At 33.3% G+C, this 23274-nt stretch overlaps 1 protein-coding gene across 1 annotated transcript; it reads left to right on the top strand.

Annotated features, from left to right (window-relative positions):
• The first annotated feature begins 16035 nt into the window (after window positions 1–16035).
• LOC118045007 (zinc finger protein 10) lies at window positions 16036–17384 on the top strand. Its single transcript, XM_035053485.2, has one exon. It carries the CDS (start codon window positions 16233–16235, stop codon window positions 17133–17135), a length of 903 nt encoding a protein of 300 aa, XP_034909376.1. The 5' UTR covers window positions 16036–16232; the 3' UTR covers window positions 17136–17384.
• Window positions 17385–23274: the final 5890 nt, after the last annotated feature.

The raw sequence follows: 23274 nt of genomic DNA, 5'->3' as shown, positions 1-23274 counted from the left end.
CAAAATTCTCACCAATTGAATTTTCAAGGTTCTTATCAAGAATGATGATGATGCGTGCATACTTTTGATGGATACTAGAAATATGAGTATAACTAATTAGTTAGGGGAAATTTGGCTTAAAAAAATCTAAAGCAAAGATAATAGTGAAATGATGATTTTAAGAAATTCATAACAAGTAATGAGCAGTAGAGGAAACAACTTATTAATGGTAATGATAAAAAGTCTGAATAATAAACAAATATCTTGAAATTACACTTGAGGGCAATAATAAGTAGAGCCAATATGGGCTTCACTAAGATGATGGATCAACCATACCCATCCAGTGGTCAAAGGTGAAGAGTCTTAAAGGTGTCTATGTCATTTAAACAATTCAAACAAGTTAATAAATGCCTTTAGAGACACTTCCAAAGCCAAAGATTTAAAAACATGTAGATGAAATATATATATATATATATATATATATATATATATATATATATATATATATATATATATATATAATTGATGTTCCCCCTTGGCTCTAAGATGCATCATTCTGAAATAAGATCAATATTAGTTGCTCCAATAAGGTGATACCAAACAAATGAATATGTAGTAGGTAAGAATTTCAAGTTATGCTCTACAATCAAAATATCTTCAATTGAATCATGTAGCAAAGAAAGTCAAACCAAACTCTACAATTATTTTTATTTTATTTTATATTATAGCTGGTAATTTTATAATTTTAATCCATCTAAGTTTCCTATTAAAGTTGTGCACTGATAATTTAAACCCATCTAAGTTTCCTGTTAAGAGTGGTCACCTTTTAGTTAAACCATTTCATTTTGATGTTGAGGATAATCCTTTCTTGATGAGACTGTCATTTTATTTCCTATTAAAGGTGATCACCTTTTGATGAAATCATTTTATTTTAAAGTTGGAGGGTAGTTACATCTTGATGAGACCATGCCATTTTATTTTTCATGGAGGATGGTTGCCTTTTGATAAAACCATTTTATTTTGATTTTAAGAGTAATTGCTTTTTAATGATACTATTTTATTTATATGAGATCATTTTCGTTTACTCTAAGGTTAAATCAACATCTTGATTGAATCCTAAGGTTTTTCATCATTTGATGTGATGAATTTCATTTTCATTTAGATGTTCTTCTAAAACAAAAACTTGTTTTTCTTTCCTTATCTTTTTTTATATAAACTTATTATACAAAGTTAAAGAAAAATAAATTTTCTAATGTATTTGCACCATAAGTATTGTAAAGACGTGACAATTAACTTAACTCATTTTTTACCTTTATTTTTCAAATATTTTTTTTAAAAAAACCTAGTTTGTTTTTTAAAAATGCATTTTTGATGTAAATCAGCCAATTTGCATCCATTTATAATTTTTTTATTCTTTTTTCTCATTGTATTCATGTTAGCAAATTTTCAAAAATTGAAATATTGATAAAAATAAGAAAGAAAAGAAAATCAAAGAAAAATAAACAATAGAATAAAAAAAGACTAGTGAGCATGAAAATAATTAAGAAAGGAAATAAGGACTAAAATAAACAAAAAGTTTTTACCCCCTCTCCAAGTAACTAAGAGATAAAAGGATTAAGATAAAAATAAATAAAATAAAAGAATGGATGAGAAAGTTGTATAAAGATAAAAACAATTATATATATATAAAGAGGAGGGCATGGTAGAATAGAAAGCAATATAATAAGAAATAAAAATTGAAGAAGAGTGTCACATATGTGCGGCGTCATGACGATCGTGCAACCTTTAAGAAAAATGTATAATGTCTATTTAGCACAAATGTGGAGAGACAAGGAATTCTTGTCTCTTATTAGTGAAAATTTTGAATGGGAGTCACCACCTAGTATTCTGGTCACTAGGAACCCTAACTATTCTCAAAGATCGGGGATAAAGACTAGTTGCGTAAAGGGAAGATATTAATACCCCAACTACGCCCTACCTAAGGTAAGCTACATTGTTTTATTGTTTGATGATAAAATATAAGGTCTTGTTGTGGTTTTTAATTGTTGGTCTTGTCTGTTTAAGATTTTAAAAAAGTCCTCCTCGGTAAGGAGGTTCTTATCTTAATGAGTAAAAATCTAATTGTTCTATATTGTCAACAAAAAATACCTTTTTAATATCGGGAATAAATTTTACATATAAATTTGTAATCCTTGATACTAAAGCAAAACAAAATAAAATTTTTCTTGTTTTTGAAATTTTGGCCAATGTTCTTTTGACTTTAATAAACTAGTTATTGAAGCCAAAATACATGCTAAAATATTTTTTTTGGTGTATGAAAAACACAATATGATTTTTTAGCTTTGAGACACTTGGCCATATGCACAAAACATTTTTGCCTTATTTCAATTTTTTTTTTGTATTTTTGGAAGTTTTTTTGATGAAAAACTGGGTATTTTAATACAGGATTTGTTTTTTTTGGTATAAAATATAGACCGATATTAAGCAAAATTTAGTTGGAAAAAAAAAGTACAATTGTGAAAAGGAAAATGTTTTTTGAATTGGGCAGGACCCAGCCTAAATGCATGGGTTGGGCCGAACTTGGCCCAACTACAAGGGGCTGGGCTCATATGAACAATGCCCTCCACTGTTCACATGCTACGTGAACAGTGGAGGCATGGTAGGGATGAATGGACGAAGCAAGATAAAAAAGAAAGGGAGAAGGGCTGACCTGCAGTGGCTGCTGTCATTGGCGGAGTTGCTTGAAGTTATAGCTAGTGGTGCTAGTGGTGGCGCTGGCGGTTCACAGTGGTGGCAACGACTCTATTTTTTTTTTCTTTTCTCTCTCTCCTTTGTTTTTCGTTCTCTTCTCTACTTCTTCTTCTTCTTTTTTTTTGTTTGGTCTTCCCTCTCTTTTCTCTTCTTTTTTGTTCTCTCTTCCTCTATTTTCTTTTTTTCCTTCCCTCCCTACTCTTTTTTTTTCTACTCTGTTATTCGTCTTCTCTCTCTCTCTTCTTCCTTTTTTTTATGTTCTTTCTCTTCTCTTTCTTCTTGTTCTCCTCTCTCTTGTGCCCTCTCTTTTTTGTTCTCCCCCTTGTTTTTATAGGAAAAAACAAGGAAGGGACGTTGTTGGGGCGACCACTGTGCTGCTGCCCCATGACTGCCCGAAGGGCACGCTCCCTCCTTTTTTACCGCCCTATGGTAGGCCACGGGTCAAAGGTCATACAAGTAGGGCTATGGTCAGAGTCTTTTTGATGCTTTTTGGACAAACAAAGAGAGAAAAGTCGATGAAAAAAAATCTTCTTCTTCCCCTGCCTGGCACATCCAGGGGAAGAAGAAAGGTTTCAGTGCTGTTCAAAATAGCACCATTTCGGGCTCTTTTTTTTATGTGAACAGTATATGAAACAACGCTATTTTGGACAAAACACATCGTTTCATTTAAAATGAAAAGACGGCAAAAACATGTTAGAGTTCACATTGGTCCTCAATTTATGATTTGTTCCATCAAGTCCTAAATTGCAAATTTGATTTAAAAATCAATGCAATTGCACCCTTGCCAAAAATCAAACAGCTGCCCTGAAGTTGGCTGTCTTTTTCACTTTGGTCCTTGGTCTGAAATTAGTGCAATTTGACCCTCAATTGAGCAATAAAGTTCTAATTTCTTCAATTTTGGCTCCTGATTTGGTTTAAGTACAACCCCTCTATTTATTCATGTTTTTCATTTTGGTTCTTGGTTTTAGATTTCTTCAATTAAGTCCCTAATTGGCCATCAAACTTTAATATTTATGCAATTAAGCCCCTGATTTGATCAAATTAACTCTCAAAAATTATAATTTGACCTTAAAACTTTAATTTCTTCCAATTAAAGCCTAAATTAACTCCGAAATGAATTTTCATTACAATAAAAAACTCCATAAATTCAATTAAACCTTCAATAAAATTTAATTGAGTCCATAAACATCTGATTTTGGACTTTTCTTTCTCAAATTGAATTTTCTTTGTCAACAAGGCTTTCATCAGTCAACAAAAACTGTCAAATTTTAATCTTTGTATTTTTGAACTTCCTCAACCAATTGTTAACCATTTTTTAAGTGTTCTAGCGTCCTTTTTTCACTGTTATATTTTTTGTAATATTTTTTGAAGAGAGAAAAAAATATGAATTGGGGGATAACCTAAAAATGGGTTATAACAAAGAGTATAAATAAGCCTACCCGAATAGTAGACAAAACGGTGGGAACCAAGAAAAAGAAAAAACAAGATAAATAGAGAGGTTGGTTGTAGGAGGGGAAAAATCTAGAGGACAAAAAATTGAACAAGAAAGAGAAAAAGAAAAAAGAGAAAAGATAAAAAAAAAAAGATAGTGAGAAAAATGAAAAAGAAAACAAAAGGAGAGCATTGATTTTTTTTTTTTCATATTAAGAAAGAAAGAAAAAGGAAACATATGAAGAAAAATAAGGGAAAAAACCATATCAAAGAAGAAAAAGTATCTCTCTCCTTACCAACCCGAATCACAACCCTCTTTTTCAGTCAACATCTTAATTGTGAAACACCAATCACCACCACTTTGCTGTCTCCTCCCTCCATCGAATAACAACCCATATATTCTCTATCTTTCCAGTCGACTCAAAATTCACCTTCTTTTCCATTTCTCGACCAAAATTAGCCCTTCTTTGATAACCCAACTACACAACCACTTTAACCTCAATCAAGCCATCACTTTTAATGTTAGAAAATGCCAAAAACTCCTCCCTTTTTCTTGAAGAACAGAACAATAATGAATAACAACAAATTAAAAAAGAGAGAGACAAAGAGATAGAGAATGAGAAGAAGAGAAAAAAAAAATCTAAAGCTACATCTCACTAAACTCCTTTTATGATGTAGGAAGGAATAAAAAAAGAAGGTGCATTAGATCTAGCTAACCATATTCCTCCCTTATCATCATATAGTAGATCCACTCATCACTAATTATGACAATGTGTGAGATAACTAAGAGAAGGTTTTTGAGAGAAAAGGAGTTGTTGCAAGAACAAAAAGAGTATTAAGGACACTTCTCTTAAAATTACAAGTTTTTCACTTTAGCTAATAATAAATTAATGGTATAGAAATCCATGCTACAATTTTTTAGCTACAAGTTGTAACATCCCTTTTTATATTCCACAAATATTAGCATAATCATATACACTTCAATCTCATCACAAACATTTATCATATTTCACACTAACAATAGCATAATGAGATAAAATGTATATTTTCCATTAATTCCTCTCTTATATGCAAAATCAACTAATCATAACAATTCTCAACTGTAAGTTCTATAACCATCCTCAAGGTTTTCAATTCATAATGACATAATCAATCCAATCATTTTATATAATATAATTAAACTCATCTAAAATCATCTTTCACATAAAATTATGGATTGATAAATCACAATACACTTAAATAAACACATTTTCATTTTGCATTAATTGGCACCACCTTAATCAGCCATAAATGTCTTTAGGGATACTATGTTTTCTTCGTTAATGCCTTATAATTTAACACCCGTTGTCTTAACCCATTTTTTTGGGATATTCCCATATTCATTTCCTTTTCTTTTTTTTAAAAAACTGAAACAATGTCATTTAAAACGATATTATTCTTCTTCTTGCCTTGCACATACAGAGGCAAGGGAAGAAGAGCTTTGCTCCCCTATATTTTTTCCCACTTTCTTTCTTTCTTTCCACTTGCCCAAACCCTAACAAAACCCATGCGCCTTACCTACCACCAGATAAAAATGCAGAGGGGACAAGCTCTGTAGGCGGCTGCCTAGTGGTCGCCCGACTACCCCTTACCCTTGTGCCATGATTGGACAGGGGTAGTAGACCTCTCTCCCCACTTTTTCCCTATAAATACAATAAAAAGAGAGGAATCGGGGGGTGAAATAGAGGGAAAGAACAGAAAAAAAAACAAAAAAAAACAGACAAAAAACAAAGTGAAGGTTGAGAAAAAAACAAAGGGAACCGAAGGATATTTTCACGGTTGGAAAAAAAAATGGAGGGGGATGTCTATTTGAGAACTAGAGGAGCTGAAAACAAAGAAGAATGATGAAGGGAAGGTTTGAGTAGAGGAAAAGAACATAAAAACAAGAAAACAGAGGAGAAGAGAAGAACAATAACCTCCCTCTCTTTTGGTATCTCTCTCCGCCATTGGAAGCAACACCACCACCTCAAGGCACTGTCAACAACTTCACTGTCTGCCTCTCGCCATATTCTTCCCTATGTTGGTTGCGCTGCAACAATCTTGAAGAATAAAGAAGAAAATGATGCCTCTATACAAAAAGAAAAAAACAGCAGTAACGATTGGTTGCTTCACCGTCGCCTGGAACCAATGCCCGATCGTCTCCACCGCCACTGGCAGCACCGCTAACAATCATAGGTCAACCCTCCTCCCCTTCCTTTTCTTCTTCTTCTTCTTTCCCTGGCTGCTCCACTATCTTTGTGAACAATGAAGAGTGCATTAATTCACTCTACATTGTTCACGTTACAAGTGAATAGTGGAGAGCTGCTCCATTGTTCATTAGGCTGGATAACACCAACCCAGACCAAAATGCATTGGGAAAAAAATTCAAAAATTCCAAAACTCTTTTCAAAACATTTGTGATTTTCCATGTATTTTTCTATCAATTTTATGTAATATTGGTTTGTATTTTTATACTGTAAAGATATAAATCAGGTATTAAAATATCCGGTTTTCTCCAAAATGTTAAAAAAAAAACAAATAAAAAATAAATCTTATTTTCATGCATACAGCCAAGTGTCTAAAATTAAAAAAAAAATTATAACATATTTTCATAAAAAAATGGAGAAACAATTCAAAAACATGTTTTAGCATGCATTTTAGCTTTAATAACCAATTTATTAAAGTAATAAGAACTTGGTCAATATTTCAAGAATTTCAAAAAAATATTTTGTTTTCTTTTAATATTAAGGATTACAAACTTATATGTAAGACATATTCCTAATATTAAAAATGTAGTTCTTTTATGTATAGACTTTAGAGCGGTTAGGTTTTACCCAGTAAGATAAGAATCTCCTTACTGAGAAGAACTTTTCTTAAATCGTAGATGGACCAGCAATTGAAAATACAAACAAGACCTTAGATTTATATTAGACAATTAAGCAATGCAACTTATCTTAGGTAGGATGTATTTTGAGTGCTAATACCTTCTCTTTACACAACTAGTCTCTATACCCGATCTTTGAGATTAGTTAGGGTTCCTAGTGACTAAAATACGAGATGATGACTCCATTTTCTTTACCACTAATAAGAGACAATAATTCCTTGTCTCCCTATATTTTCTAGATAGACACTATACCTGAGGGGGGATGAATGCCGCAATATTGCACACGTGCGACACCCGTTGTAAATTATTCTAACCTAATTGATTCAACTTAACATCAATTTACATTTGTCCCAAAAATCTATCATAAATCCTAACATTAATTTCATGATTTTCACCTCAATTATTAATCGTTTCTCATGAAATTGCTAAATTAAATTTTGAATACCTTAATGAACGTTAATCTAATCTTTGAATTTTAACCTGTCAAAATTTTTCAAGTTTCTCTTTCTGTTTCCCTCTTCTACCTTGACGTTAATCTAGTCCCTCCTTCCTTCCCATAATTTGTCCCTCCTAATTAAGTGTTTAAGGGTGTTGATTCACAATCTCTCTTCAATTCTTTGGCTTTCTAATGGTTTTTCCCCAAGAATTATCTTAACAATTGAGGTTTTTCTCTCCTTTTTTCTTTTTACCTTCTAGCCTGCCTTAAGGAGCGAGAGGATGAGTTTTTATAATCATTTTTTTTTTTACTATTTACACATTAAACCCACCTTTTCATTTAAATTTTAATTTGTCCCCACAATTTTCTAGTTGATTGCTAAAATGAAAAGCTAGATTTTTTATTATATTTTTTTAATTTTAATTAATTACTTTGGCAGAGAAACTATATAGATTTAAATATTAACTATATTCTTAAAAAATAAATGACAAATAAGTAATAAATGAGCAATAATTCAAATTGAACTTTTTCTTTGCATGTGGTTCATTTCTAGTGTTTCCTGGTCACCAAGTGTCATGTCAGACACAACATCCATTGTATATATATAATTAAGTCCCTACATTTGAATTATTCCATAACATTCGTTTTCAAGGGTTTCATTTTCAGCAGAATCTTTTTTTCTTTTTTTTAACTCGAAAAAAGTATGTAATGAAGACAATTCCTTCTGGGTCTCTTGAAGCAAGACAATCTCTTTGATTTCTTTAGTCCAAATTAGAGAAGGAAAGAGTCCTCTGGGTCATATTTTTAAATAGGAGAAGTTATCCGTCTTATCTCCTTTGTCTAATCTTTTGGATTCATTTGAGGAAGGAGTCTCTCAGAGAATTTTGAACATGAGAGACTTGTATATTGAGATCTTATTAGCTGAAAAGAAGAGGATTTAATTATAGGGCAACTCATCAGCGTTATCTGGATTTTGTTGTTATGGATTTCGGTCCGGAGTATTATTCGGTTAAGTTTTCCATTGACGAGGATAAATTTGACTTCAACTTTTAAAAATTAGAAAATTTCACCATTCTTCATCTTTCAAATAGAAACCTTTTGTTATTAATTTCTAAAAATAAAAGATTTCATTGATTTTAACCCTTTAACAAAAAAAATTGATATTAATCATTATAAATATGAGATTTAGTTGATTTTCCCATTCTAACAAAAGTTTTTTGACATTAATCTTTAAAATTAAGATTTCATCGATTTATTTTTAGCAATAAATTTTTTTGATGTTAATCCTTAAAAATAAAGGATTTTATCAAAATATATATATATATATATATATAAAACTTATTCAAAACACGAAATAAACTCGATGAGAAATAACTTTTCAACACAATTTTATTCTTAGTTTGAAAATATTTTTTTATAGATTCATATGTACACCAAAAGATAACAACATAGTGACTTCTAGTGGCATTGATAGTGCCTTGCAGGTGGTGGTGTTGTGTTTAGGGCAGTTTTCTCTCTTTAGTTTCAAGTTTCTTTTTCTTTTATATTTTTGTTTTTTTTTTTCTTCCTATCCTCTTTTTTTTTCCCCTCTAAAACTTTTTGGTTCAATCTGAAATTGTTTCTAACCCAAAAAACTCACCTTTTCTTCTTCCTCCCTGCTTGATTTTTCATGGTTTCGAGTTTGCTCCTTCTCTTTTCTACCTTGCTTCTTTATTTATAGGAAAGGATAAAGGTTCTAGAACTTTTTTTGGTGGAATAATAATATCCCTTAGTTTCCTTGAGTCAATCTCAACCCTTTACCATTGTTTTATATTTTGGTTTAACATGCTTGGTTTGATCTCATTGCACTAGTTGCTTTTAGTCAATTTAGAAGGTCCAAGGACATATTTTTGGCTGAATGTCAAGTACATGTACAAGGGATGAGAATGATATGTTGTTTTTCACTGTTAGGAGGCACGAGAGTGATAAAAACGTTGCTCAAAGTTGGGCCAAAACATGCCAAAAAAAAAAAAAAAATTCTGCAAACCAAATGTGAGTGGGAAGAGATTTTACTCGTGCATTAAACAATGTTGTTTTAGATTTTTTTTTTTATTACAATGATGTTATTTTAAACAAAATGCATCATCTCATTTAAATTAAAATGGTGTCATTTTGGTATATAAAAAAGTTATACTTCTTAAACAAAGCAACCCAAGTTTTTCACGTATTCCATTTTAGTCCTTGTTTTTTCAATTGTTTTATTTTTGGCCAATTTCAGCCTTTTTCTTATCATTTGTTTTTATTCCACCCCCTAATTGCATTCAAAATGGTACCTCAATATTGATACCATTTACAATTTAGTCCTCAGCTTTCTATTTTTTAAATTTAAACCAATTCCAACCTTTTTCTTTTAATTTATTCGCAATTTCATCACTGATGACATTAAAAATAGTCATTTAACTTTGCCACCTTTTCGAATTCAGTCATCATTTTTTTTTTAATTTTTAGCTAATTTCATCAATTTCCTCTCAATTTCTTCATAAGTTGACCCCTAATTTCATTAAAAAAGGCCTTTTAAATTTGGCATCTTTTGTAGTATAGCCCTTGATTCTCTAATTTGTGTGTATTCAGTCAAATTGACTCTAAATTTTGATTTATCTCTTCAATTAAGCCTTTGATTGAATAAATAAAATCCCTAAGGTTTTTTTTTTGATCCTTGATTCTTTAATTCTTTAAATTTCTATCAATTTAAACCTTTTTCTTTAGTTTTTCTTGAATCACGCCCTTGATTGCCTCTTAGAATTATTATTGATCATTTTGTACTTGTTGTGGCTAAGTCCTTAGTTTTTAAATGTCATTATTTATTTGATTTTATACCAAATTATATTTTGATTTTTTTGATTTTTATTATTTTTCAACATTTATCATTTTTGAAAAAAAATCTATCAAATGTTGTTTGCAAAATATTTTGATGTAATTTTTTTTTTTGAAGAAGAGTAAAATCGTTATGACAATGTCTCTCACTTAGTTTTATAGGATGTGTTTTTAGCCATATTGACATTGTTGGTGATCATAAGTGTTTATGAATGTTATTTTTGGATATTGCTAGAATCTACATTAAGACTGATCCTTGGTTATCTCTTAGAAAATATAAGCAAATTTATACTATGCATTTTATAACTAGTTCAATGGCTAAAATAGATTGAGTAAAGTGTTGTGCAATATCTTATGTGTATGACAAGAGATGAGTTTGAGATTAGCAATTATGTTTGTGACTAGATTATTTAGACTTTTGACATATGATTAAGTGGATTATATAGACGCAACAATGGAAATAATGACACGTAAAATTTTGAAAAACTTGAGATCATTTAGTCATAAGGATGTTAAAAATGCATTTTTAACTCGGCATGGAAAATGGGTAATAAACTTGGATCGTAAAATCATAAAATCATAAGAAATTTTAAAATGCATTAGAAAAAATTCATGCTTCAAATAAAAATTCATACATAGTTCAAGCACCTTAAAATACATGGTTCAAATAAAAATTCATATATAATTTAAGTAACTTTTCATTAACTAATAATTAACAAACTTAAAACAAATAATCTACTGGTATGTCATGTAAACTAAAATCAGCTTCATTGCCTTAATCTTCCTTATTATTTCACAAATATTCATCAATATCATTAGCATCAAGAGGATTATTAGTGTCACTACTAGTACCATCACCAATATTATAAACATTAGTGCTACTACTAGTACCAACACCAATATTATCAATGGTATTTAACTCAAAACTCCTTGAATTGTCTAAATTCTCATCAATTTGAATCTCCGAATCATCTTCAGTACCATGACTCTCCATTTCAGCATCATTAGGAATTTCTTCTTAATAACTTTCATCTTCTTTACCATTTTTTCTTTGTGTTGCATTGTTAATAGTACCAAGCAAATCAATTTTTGAATGTTTTTCTTCCTCGGTTATCTAATCATCATCAGATGAAAGATCATCTTCTACACCAAAATCATCAGCTTGCTTTTTGACTTGGTTATCATTCATTCAATTTCAGATTGTACATTACAAATACCAAGTCATTCATTTTTTCTCTGGTGGAAACGATTTCTTTGTTTTGTATGAACCTCAATAAACAATTCAAATTTATAAGATTTTTATCAAATATTCCAACATTTAAAATAAAAAAAAAAAAAAAACTCACCATCTCAAATGCACTCTAATTAAGCTCACATTTAGATGAAATACAAGTCAAGCTTAGAATTCGGATTGCAAACCTTTGTAATTATGGACATTCATCCCTATAAGAATCCCACTATTGAGCTAAAGTTTTTTTTTATCTCTTGCTGTCTTGGCAGTCTTAATGCCAAACAATCCTTTTGCATCCTTGAATGATTCAAGTTGCAAGTCAATTTTGCACATTTCGCTTACATTAGGCACCATCCTTTCTAAGTATTGATATAATCTAATTTTAATGTTGGCAATAACCTTAAAATTGAGATTATAATGATAATGAAGATTCAAATAATAAGTTGCTGCATGCATGTAAGGGCCTGTGGAGTTGAAGTTCCCATCTTGCATCAACAATATTTCATATAGGTATATAACTATATATATAAAAAAAAATAAAAATATCATTACAATATACGAATATCTAATTGGAAGTATCTCTAAAGACATTCATATTAATAGATGACAACATTTGAAATAAAAATTAGCAAGATATATACCTTTCTTTCACATAATCAAAATTCACTTGTATCTTCTCTTTTGCTTCATCCATTGCTTTATATATAAAATCCATAGTTGGTTTCTCATCTAAATCAACTAATTAAAGAGCTTTAATTAGATGATATGCTGCCTTAATACATATAGTGACATCATGCTAAAACATGGTGTCCAAAACATAATTTTGAATTCGTTTCCCTTTTTTTTATTCATGCAAACCTACATAAACTCCATTGTTTGGAAGTAAACATAGTCATCAGCTACATTTTATGATCATTCAAACATTCTAGAGTCAAATATGCATTAGCAAACCGAGTGACAGTAGGCCTAATCAAATCCATTCCTTTCATAATGGGCCTTAACATGGACATAAGAATAGTTCTTGAATAAATATATGAGGTGATTCTCCTCTCCTTAGCAATAATTACTCGATGAACCTCTAACTTCTTCTCAAAATCTTCTAATATCAAGTCAATACAATGGGCAACACATGGTGTCCAAAATGAACTCTTTTTTTTTTCCCATCAATAATTGTCTCGTTGTTTTTTAATTTACAACATTATTAATGACTACTTGGACAACATTTTCCTCCCCAATCCTCTCCATAATGGCATCTAACATCTCAAATACCTTGTCAATAGTCTTGGACATATTAGAAGTATCCACCGATGACAAAAAACTGTCCCTTTATGACTATTAACCAAAAAGTTACAAATACAAGGTTTTATTTATTTATCTATCCATCAGACATTATTGAACTACCTGTTTTTTTTCCATTCTAGCTTGTACTCCTCAAGCAATTTCATTGTTTGATCCACTTCCTGCTTCAAATACTTCTCTCTAATATCATGGTAGGATAGAGGTTTGAATCCTGGCCCATGCTTTGCAACCAATTCAAGTGCCTTTAGAAACTCAGGGTTTTTTTACACAATTAAATGAAATTGCACTAGTGTAGAAAAACCTTGCAATTTGTCGACATGCTTCTTCTCTAATATCCTTTTTTAGCAATTGCTTTAGGGTTGTTTGTGTACTTCCACTCCCACTAGCTGCTCTATTTCCTTTGTCCTTGGAGCTAATTTCTTTTATTTCATCATCATCATCATCATTTCCACTACATTGATGGCCTTTCTTTCTTTTCTTTTCAGTTGCTTCTAGATTTTTTCACCAAAACACCCAAAATCATTTGCTTAACATTTTCTGGAACTTGCTAACATGGCTCAACATCCTTACGAGTGCAAGCCAAATGCTGTTTAAAACGAAAAATACCTTTACTGATAGTTTTTTGACAATACTTGCACTGAACTTTTTTAGAATTCTTATCAATATTTATACCATGTCGCCATCCCACATCAAGTCTATTACCATAAGAATTTTTTCTAGATGCCATAAGTTCAACAATTCAAGAATCAACTCAAATCAGCCATGTAATCAATCCAAACATTTTATGATTGTAATTAAATTTTTGTTATACATAACAATTCACAAAGCTATAATACTGTCAATATGCTTTAGTACATGTACTATACAATTAAATTTTTTGTAAAATCATTCCATCATTCCATTAATAAAATGGCATCTTAAAATATACTTTCAATCTGCTTCAGTACATATATTGAAATGGCATCCTAAAATCATTCCATCATTCCATTAATAACACTACAGACATAGAGCAATCATGCAGACACATGCCGTGATCTTGAAATGTGAATTACTGGAAAACCATCATACTAAAATTAGCTTGAAAATCATTATACTAAACAAACTCAACGCACATCAGACAAGCAAACGCAGACACCACCAACACTATTATTCATTGCAACACCAAGGTATGCAGAAATTCACATTTTAGTATGATGATTTTAATAACACCACAGACATAGAGAAATTAGGACCGGGGAAATCATCATACTAAAATCATTCCATCAAGCAAAACATTATAGTAGAGACAAATTGTTATTCAAAATCATTATCAGGACCGACAAAAAACATCAACATCTGTACAGGGGAATATTACATTTTCACATTTTGACTCTGTGCAGGTCTACAGGGGAATATTACATCATGGGCAATCATAAAGGTATATGGGAATAGCTTATGGTGAAGAGGAAACCATTGATGATGAAGGCTGAAGAGGAGAGCGATGTCATTTGCTGTTGTTGATGAAGAGGAAGCCGTGAGCTGTTAATGATGGGAAAGAAAGGAGATCGTTGCCGCTGTTGATGAAGATTGAAGAGGAAGCCGTGAGCTGTTGATGATGGGAAAGAAAGGAGATTGTTGCCGCTGTTGATGAAAAGAAAGCCGTGAGCACTAATGACTAGAGTGAAGACTGGACTGATGACTAGAGTGAAGATTGGACTGATTGTCGCCGCTTTTGTGGTTACCAGTTGGTTAATAGAGAAGGAGATTAGGAATTTATTCTCATTGAAAAGGAAGAAAGGCGATGCACTGATGATTGGAGTGAAGATTGGAGACTTTGGAGTGACTATGCATTTACCCAACCAATAAGTGGTGGACACCTGGAGCATGGAGGGAAACATTTACTTTAGTCTATGTGTTTTGGTGAAATCGTTCAATCGGTTTTGAACTTGTGTGATTTTTTGCAATTTCACCCAATTTCAACCTGATTTCACCAATTTTTGATTTTTCAAACGATTCAGCATGTAAAGCATGTTTTTACTTGTAAAATCATATGATTTTATTAGTCAAAACGCGATTTTGATAACCTTACGAATTAAAACGACTCATATGTACCACCCAGAATTGAAAGGGTTACCATACAAATTAAAATGCAAAACCCAAGATCATTTAGTCAATCCGAGCTCAAATTTATTTTTTCATGAACGTTCAAGGTACAAAAACATATGATATGAACTCCCCTCATCAAATGGAATAATTTGACATAAAAATCTTTTATTTTGATAGCCTAAATTGGTATACCAACAATAAGTTTCTTTCATTACTGTGAGAATTCGGCGACCCCTCTCTTTCTCCTCTCTCAACTAGGGACAAAAAATTAACAAAAATAAACATATGTAGCAAAATAGAATTGGAACAATTTCAAGGGATGAAAATTGTATAATTTGTGTGAATGTTTAAGATGGAGGATCAAGGTTAATTTTTTTGAAACTTATGATACTCCATCCATGTTTGTCGTATTTTTCATTTTAGTCTCCCTCTTCTAATCCCACCATTTGATAAAAATTTGAAAGCAATTGCTCCTTAAATTGACTAAATCATCCAAAAATAAAATAAAAAAAAAAACAAAATTTTACATAGTAAAAAAGAAAACAAAAATCCACGTGTTATAGAGTATTAAAAAGTATATTAGTTATTTTACTCTAAATAAATAAAAAATCACTATACACAGTTGCGAAGGTCCATTGTTTTTGCTGAGAAAGGCAAAATCATAATTTTATTATATCAATTGTGATGCTAATAAGCTTATAGCTATGGTAAAAATACTACAGTATAACCACCGCACCTTTGGGCATTCTTCGAAGAGGGCAGTCCACTGATCGGAAAACAATGCTTAGTATATATCATAGTAGTAATTTCTAGTCCGAAACAAAAGCATCCATACAGTATAGTGTAGGACAAATATGTGCACATTTACAGCATCTTTTCGACTTTTGCTGGGTATTTCCAAGGATGTTTCAGTCAGCCATGATTACAGTTTGTCTATAAGCACAGATAAACAGCACAAGCAAGCAAGGCTCCTTGGACCCACTCCCGTGAATACTAAACCATCGTTCCCCGTACACAGTAGATAGTGTTGAGAACCAAACACAAAAACCAAAAAAGTAGCTGCACGAAGACAACCATGGTAGAGTACCCACCAATTTATCTTCCGGACTACTACTCTTAGCAATCAGTTAAGCCCTTTATCTGTCCTTCTTGCATCCCATCTCCTCCCATTTTCTGATATCCTTTAAGTTTTTATACTTTTCCTATTATTAATCCTGTATATTCTTCAAGCTTGGAAGGGTGAATCTCTCGATATAGTCCAACATATGGAGCAAACTCCTTATTGGATGTTGACTAAACGGAAGCATAGTTTGGATTCTCATTTTCAGGCTTCAACCAATCCTTCGTTTGATGATTCTTGGGAAGAACAAGCTTTCGCTGAAGATGCAGCTGGTCCTCTCGGAGGATGTATATGGCCTCCAAGATCTTATCCTTGTAGCTTTTGTAGAAGAGAATTTAGGTCTGCTCAAGCTCTAGGAGGTCATATGAATGTCCACAGGAGGGATAGAGCTAGACTCAAGCAATCTCCAAGTCCTCACAATGAAATTCTTCATCACGAGCATCCAAAACCTCGCAATCACCTTCAAAATCCCTATACATCTTTCGGTTTTCAATACCCATCTCAGCTTTGTACCTTGGATTATTGCCCTAACCCTAATCCTGATCCTGGTTTTATTCCATCCCGAACTTCATCTTCTAGGATTTCAATTACATCTACTCAAGAGAGTTTCTGTGATAAAACCATTTCCCCTCCTTTCACTTCTTTTATTGTTGAAGAACAACAAAAGAGATCCCATAAATCTTCCCCCCCGCCACAGACTAAGTTAGCTAAAGAAAGATGTCATATATCTTCTCTAAGCACTGAAGGAGAGCAGAATTCAAGGAAAATAGAATCAGGATGTAGAGCCAAAGTAGATTATGTCCAAACAGATTTGTCTGTCAGCTTGAATTTAGTCGTTCGACGAACTCGCCCGAGCATATCAGACTGTGGGGAGGAGCCTATGAGCTGCAAGAAACGGAGGATTGATAAATCATCATTACCTTTCTTTCTAAAGTGTAATTCAGTTGATAAGCATCGTGTCCAGTCTGAGGTGTTTGAAATAAGCCCTTGCACTGTAGATGAATTGGATCTTGAGCTCAGGCTTGGTGACCGGCCTAAGGTAAAGTAGTTGCAGAATCTCGAGTGCTATCGAACATATTACTGGCCGTCTAGCACCTTCTTTATTATGTTGCTTGATTTCCTCTTTGCCGTTTTTTCTTCTTTTCCTTTCTTAGATCATGAGATCATGGCCTCTTTTCTTTGTTAGATCCTTGAGAACTTCGGCTATCTCTCAATCGTTTATGATTTCGCAAGGTGCATGTAACAATAACAATATTAAGAAAAGCATGACAGAAAAACATGAAGAGCTCATCTATCTTCCGCGATATCTTGTTTATAATAGCGAATTTTTTTGATTGCATCGACCATAGTTATTAACCACGGAAAGGTAATTATGAATGGATCACGATAATTTCTATGCCTGTCCAATTCATTTCATTGTTTTTTTTGCACTCTTATTACCAGATTTACTAATAAGTATATTGACATCTTCTCTTGCATTTATTTTCAAATATTCTTAACTCATATGCTCAGCGAAACACAGATAATTTTTTATGCAAAATCTTTCTGCTGTTTAATTTTCTCGGCATACTTCACAGAAGAAACTTCGTTTAAGAACTCGTAAGTTTAGGACTAGCTGGAGAAGTTTTAGCATTGATCTACAACTGGGATGTGCTTCAAATTAAGATGGAATTAATTGCAATAGTGTTTGTTTTTCTGAGAGAGAAAGACAGGAGGGACGGAGAGATCAATAATGGCAGTTTTGGAGCTTTGGTGGTGAGATTAATCAGGTTTAAAGGTAATGGCTAAAACTGCATGGAATAACGTGAGCACATATCCCCATTCAGCACCTCACTGACATTCTATCAGAGAATTAAACTGAACGCATAAGACACACAGAGATTGGTTTCCAAGGACACATAAGTCAGATACATCACAACATCGATTCCCTTTTTTCTTGTACTATTATCTTCATCATCAGATTTGTTATAGTTTCAATATATCATCTCTCGCATAAGTCCATTTGTTTGTGTTCTCTTCTATCACTTTCTCTCTCTCTCTCTCCCTCTGTCGTGTTTATAATCCCTCCAAAAGTTTCTACCTACTATGGGAATCACTGCATTTAAGAATTGCAAATCATCCATTTAAGTATTGCGAATGATTATATAATATGCCTTTACTTAATCACAAAGAGAATATTATCACGTCATGGTTTTTAGCCACTGACTACGCTTCTTTTGTTTGTGCATAATCCATAATTAGTTATGCATCTTTTCGTTAGCATAAGCCATATGCCAAAATAATTACAGAGTAAAATAATTAAATTAGTAAAAACAACCACCATCAAAACCCTAGCTAACCCTAGGTTTGTGTTCAAAGTGGAAAACCAAGCAAGAACAAGAATCACAATAAAGGATTAGCTAGTGGGCCTTTTGTTTTTCTTCTTTTTTTACAGAAATAGCTAGGGAAATCCATAGAACGTCCCTTTGACTTTAAGGACATTTCAGAGGAAACTGAGAGGGCAGAGGTATCATAAAGGAGGAATTCAAGTCATACATACCCAACTAATATTTTCCTCAGAAGGCAAGGAAATGAAGAGATGCTTTATTGATTCGAGGTCTGTTTTCATGTGCGTTTTGGTTTCATATGACGCATGTCATGTCATAATAGTTGCAGTAGTTCCCCATAGAGAATAGGGCTGCAGAGTAGAAAGAGTGATTGTATGCCTAGGTCTCAACGAGGTGCTACTTGTGTGAAAGAGGGCTCAAAGTTAATTGGTTGGAGTTCGTCTGCATTAAGGTTATGAGTTGGATAGGTTTATTTTGGTAACAACTAGCGAGGTCTTAAGAAGTGCGCACAGAGAGCGGTCTCGAAGGAGTCAAGTTGGAAGTGACAGGAAGTGCACATGGGCATGATATGTCTTTTTTCTGTTACTTCAAAGAGTTATCATAGGATTAAGTGAGGGAATGAGTAGTTATTCTCAGCTTGCGTGGGTTTCTCTGTCAAGGGCATTTTGCAATTCCAAATTCTTGTTCGAAGAATGAGAATTTTTTATAATAATACCTTATGGAAGTAGTTGTTTATAATCTTTTTTTCTTTTTTTTTTTGGGTAGAAAGCAGCTGTTTATTTGTTTATAATTGTTTTGACAACTAAGGGTATATTTGCATGGGAGGAAGTTCCCCTCACAGTCACGAGCTCACTTCACACTGGCGACATAGTGTTCAGCGACTGCAGTTTGTATATTCAATGTTTTACTCAATTCAGTATCATCGTGGAATCAACCAAGGATTCAATATTAATGCGTTTCCTTGTCTTTAAGGGTAATTCGTCTCTAAGACTTGAAGCCATTTCAGTTCAGAGATTCCATGTTCTACCTCTGCTCTCTCTCTCTGTCTGTATATATATACATAAAAGCCTGGCCATTTTGCAGACACATCACCAAGGAAGCAAAATAACTTGTTACTTTCTGCTTTCAATAAACCTGACTTCTACGCCAAAATACCATTCTTGTCATTCAGTAGATTCACACCAGAGATAAGGAAAGAATTGCTCAAGATCATTGGACGAGTAACAAATATCCAACACGATTGAATTGGAGAATCATATTTTTCTAAAATTGCAAGGAGATTTTGAAACAAATCCAAGCAAAATATAGGTGATTTCTTGCGACTGTACATTTAACATGATAAATCAAAATCCCTCCTGATTTTGAGCCTCGGTCCAGGTAACGGGCGGTGAAATGAGACCTGGATGAAGCCTTAAACAAGTTCACTGTATCTTGAGGAAATTCTGCTCCACAAAACGATTCCATAATGTATTTTCTCAATAAAAAATATTTCAAATACTAATAAAAAATACTTTTGAACAAAAAAGAAAGAATACAGGAACGTACGGCATCGTCAGTTAAACACATTGAATTTATAATACATGCCTTCAAATTATGGATTATTGAGAATATTTTCTTCGAATTATTGTACGAGACATGGTCCACCAATAATGGCATGGACCAAACCACCAAAACATGAACATACAAGTGAATCCACGTCATCAACCCTAGGAAATCCTAGCCATGGTTATCTAAAAAGGAAGAGAAGAGACGCTTTTTACTAAATAAACTATTATAATACCATTAAGTAATGGCCATGCACGCGGTATCATTTAATTTTCATATTGTAATTGTCTTTTCAAAACTAGATCCTTATGTTACATTCCTAGGACTCCTCGATAAGAAGAAAAGATCAAGGCAGATGTCGGTCGTGAAGCATCAAACTAGTAGCAGTGTATAGGCCGAAGTTGGGGGCGACAGATCTTGTTCGAGAGTGTTTGCTTATGTGATTGCGTCAATTTTTGAAGCAGTCACATAAAAATAAACTATTTGGTAATTGAAAAAAAATATCATTTACTATTTGTGAGTTATTCTATTTTATGTTTAAAATGCAAGGCAATCAATAGCATCTTTGGTGGGAAGCATTTGATTATGCTGCAAAGTTGGCGGACTTCAGACCTATCAATTTGGTGAGAAGCTTGTATAAGATTATACTGAAGATGCTGACAATCAGACTAAAACATGTTATGCCAAAAGTTATTATAGACAATTAAACTGCTTTCATCAAAGGTAGGCAAATACTTGATAGTGTATTGATTGCAAATGAGGTTATTGCTTACATCAAGGAAAAACATGGTAAAGTTTATCTTTTCAAACTTGACTTCCACAGAGCATTTAATTTTGTTCTATGGGGATACATTAATGAAGTCATGGCTAGTATGGGTTTTGGAACTAGATGGCGAGGGTGGATTATGCAATGTATTTCCACAACAAAGATGGTTGTTCTTGTTAATGGCTCTCCCATAGAGGAATTCAGCTTGGAAAAAGGATTACGCTAAGGAGATCCGCTCTCTCCTTTTCTCTTTAATATTGCAGTCCAGGGATTGAGTTGTATGCTACATCGTGGTTGTGATATGGAACTGATTGAAGGACTAAATTTCAGCAAAATTGGTCCTGCCCTATCTCACTTGCAGTTTGCGGATGATACCCTTATATTCAGTTCAGCTTCCCTATTTAGTTTACAGAACATAAAGTGTATCCTTTTATGCTTTGAACTTATATCAAGGATGAAAGTTAACTTCTACAAAAGCAGTATTATTGGCGTGGGTATTGAAGATCATGTATGTCGCCACTCAGCGTAGATTCTTAGATGCAAGCAGGAACAACTCCCCATCACATATCTTGGTCTCTCCATCGGTGCAAATTTGAACAGAATTTCAATGTGGAAGCCTATTATCTGCAACATTAGCTGCAGATTGGCTGCATGGAAAGGCAGATTCCTATCTATTAGAGGTAGATTGTGTGTACTTAAATCTGTCCTAAGTAACCTACCCATCTACTATTTATCTTTATTTCCCATGCTTGCAACAATTGCAACAACAATTGAGAGGAGGTTCAGATCCTTTCTATGGTCTGGAAAAGAGGAAAGCAGGAAATTATGCAATGTCAGCTGGACAACAGTTGCTTTTTCAAAAAGGATAGGGGGTATTGGGATTGGATCTTTAAGGGATAAAAATAACGCTATAAATGGCTATGAAAGTTGGGCTTGGAGGAAACAATTGTGTGGAAGGAAGTGATCAAATTCATACACAACACAATTTGCTCTGGTTTCCTGCCACAAGCCTCTATTTTAGGAGCTGGAAGCACATGGACGCGTATGATCAACCATTGCATTAAAGATGACAAGTTACAAGAGATTGTGTCCCATCAGTCTATGGTTCTTATTGGAAATGGCAAGAGAACAGTGTTTTGGCATGATATTTGGCTTGATAATTACTATTTTGCAGATCGTTTCCCTACTCTTTACCATTTATCCAATGGTAAAGATGCCATCCTTAACAAGATGGGAATGTGGGATGGCTTTGAATGGATATGGCTCTTTTCCTAAACAAGACTTTTGAGGGTTCAAAACATTGGCTTGTTAGAACAACTACATACTGTTCTCTCAACGATGCACTTAGACAACGAGGCAGAGGATAGACTAATATGGAAGGACAACAAATCGAGAAGATTTTCCATTAAATCTCTATGTAGGCTACTAAGCCCCACTTACTATTCTAACAATGGCTTCTTTTTTGCTGGAATCTGGAAAGGTGTAGTCCCTCCCAATATGGAGATCTTTTGTTGGATGACTATTATTAACAGACTCAACACCCGAGATGTGCTGGTTAGAAGAGGTGTTTTGGATAGTTCAGACTTTAACTGTCCTATTTGTCTAGTTGAGGAGGAGTTGGTTGATCACTTAATTCTACAGTGTCATAAGCATTGGATCATCTGGTCCAAAATCATCAAGTGGTGGGGATTATCATGGTGCTGCCCAAAGAATTTGTCAGGCTTATTCTCTTAGTGGACTATCATGGTTCATGGTAAATTTTAGAAGAAAGCATGGCTGATGTTGTTTTTCTCAGTGGCGTGGTCCCTTTGGCTTCTTCAAAATGACCTAATCTTTCAACAAAAGTCGTCAAAGTATGATTCAGTCTTCTTACATCAATTGGTTATTCTGACCTACATCCTGACTTTCCTTACTCCCCTCTAGATCTGTTAAGATCAGAAGGTCTGATCCGTTGGTCCAATGTTCAGATTACTAGAACCGGTGTTATATGGTCTCCTCCACCCATTGGTAGATTTAAGTGGAATGTGGATGGCTCCTCTCTTGGAAAGCCTGGACTTTCAGGTATAGGTGGTGTCCTGCGAAACCACCATGGTCATCTCCTTGGTATTTTTTCCCTGCCAGTAGGGACTCTAGACTCGAACATAGCTGAGCTGAAAGCTGTTGTCAAAGCTATTGAGCTCTCAGCCTCAAATTGTCTTTTTCATCATAAACATATTACTATTGAATTTGATTTTGCCAATGTAATCAGCTGGATGCATAATTCTCACAACAGGACATGGATGCACATAGAGCTCTTCTCCATAGTTTAGAGATTGACTAGACTATTTGGCTCAATTACTTTTTCTCATGTGTACCGTGAGAGCAATAGTCTGGCAGATTGTATGGCTAAGCAAGGAGTGCAAAGATTAAGTAATTTCATTGCTTGGTTTTGATCAATCTCTTAGATTATGTCTATCAGGCTGCTAAATGTGCTTCTCTTTAGAGGTCTAGATTCACTAGAGAGATGAATTGGAGACTTTTGGAAGTTTCCCCTAGATTTTGTTGTAATG

The sequence above is a fragment of the Populus alba genome, chromosome 16, assembly GCF_005239225.2.
Source record: "Populus alba chromosome 16, ASM523922v2, whole genome shotgun sequence".
Lineage (NCBI taxonomy): Eukaryota > Viridiplantae > Streptophyta > Magnoliopsida > Malpighiales > Salicaceae > Populus > Populus alba.
This window is presented reverse-complemented; position numbering and strand designations above follow the sequence as displayed.

Bases quoted from the DNA above. Each gene is read 5' to 3' on its own strand.
- LOC118045007 (XM_035053485.2), top strand. From the start codon at position 16,233: ATGGAGCAAACTCCTTATTGGATGTTGACTAAACGGAAGCATAGTTTG.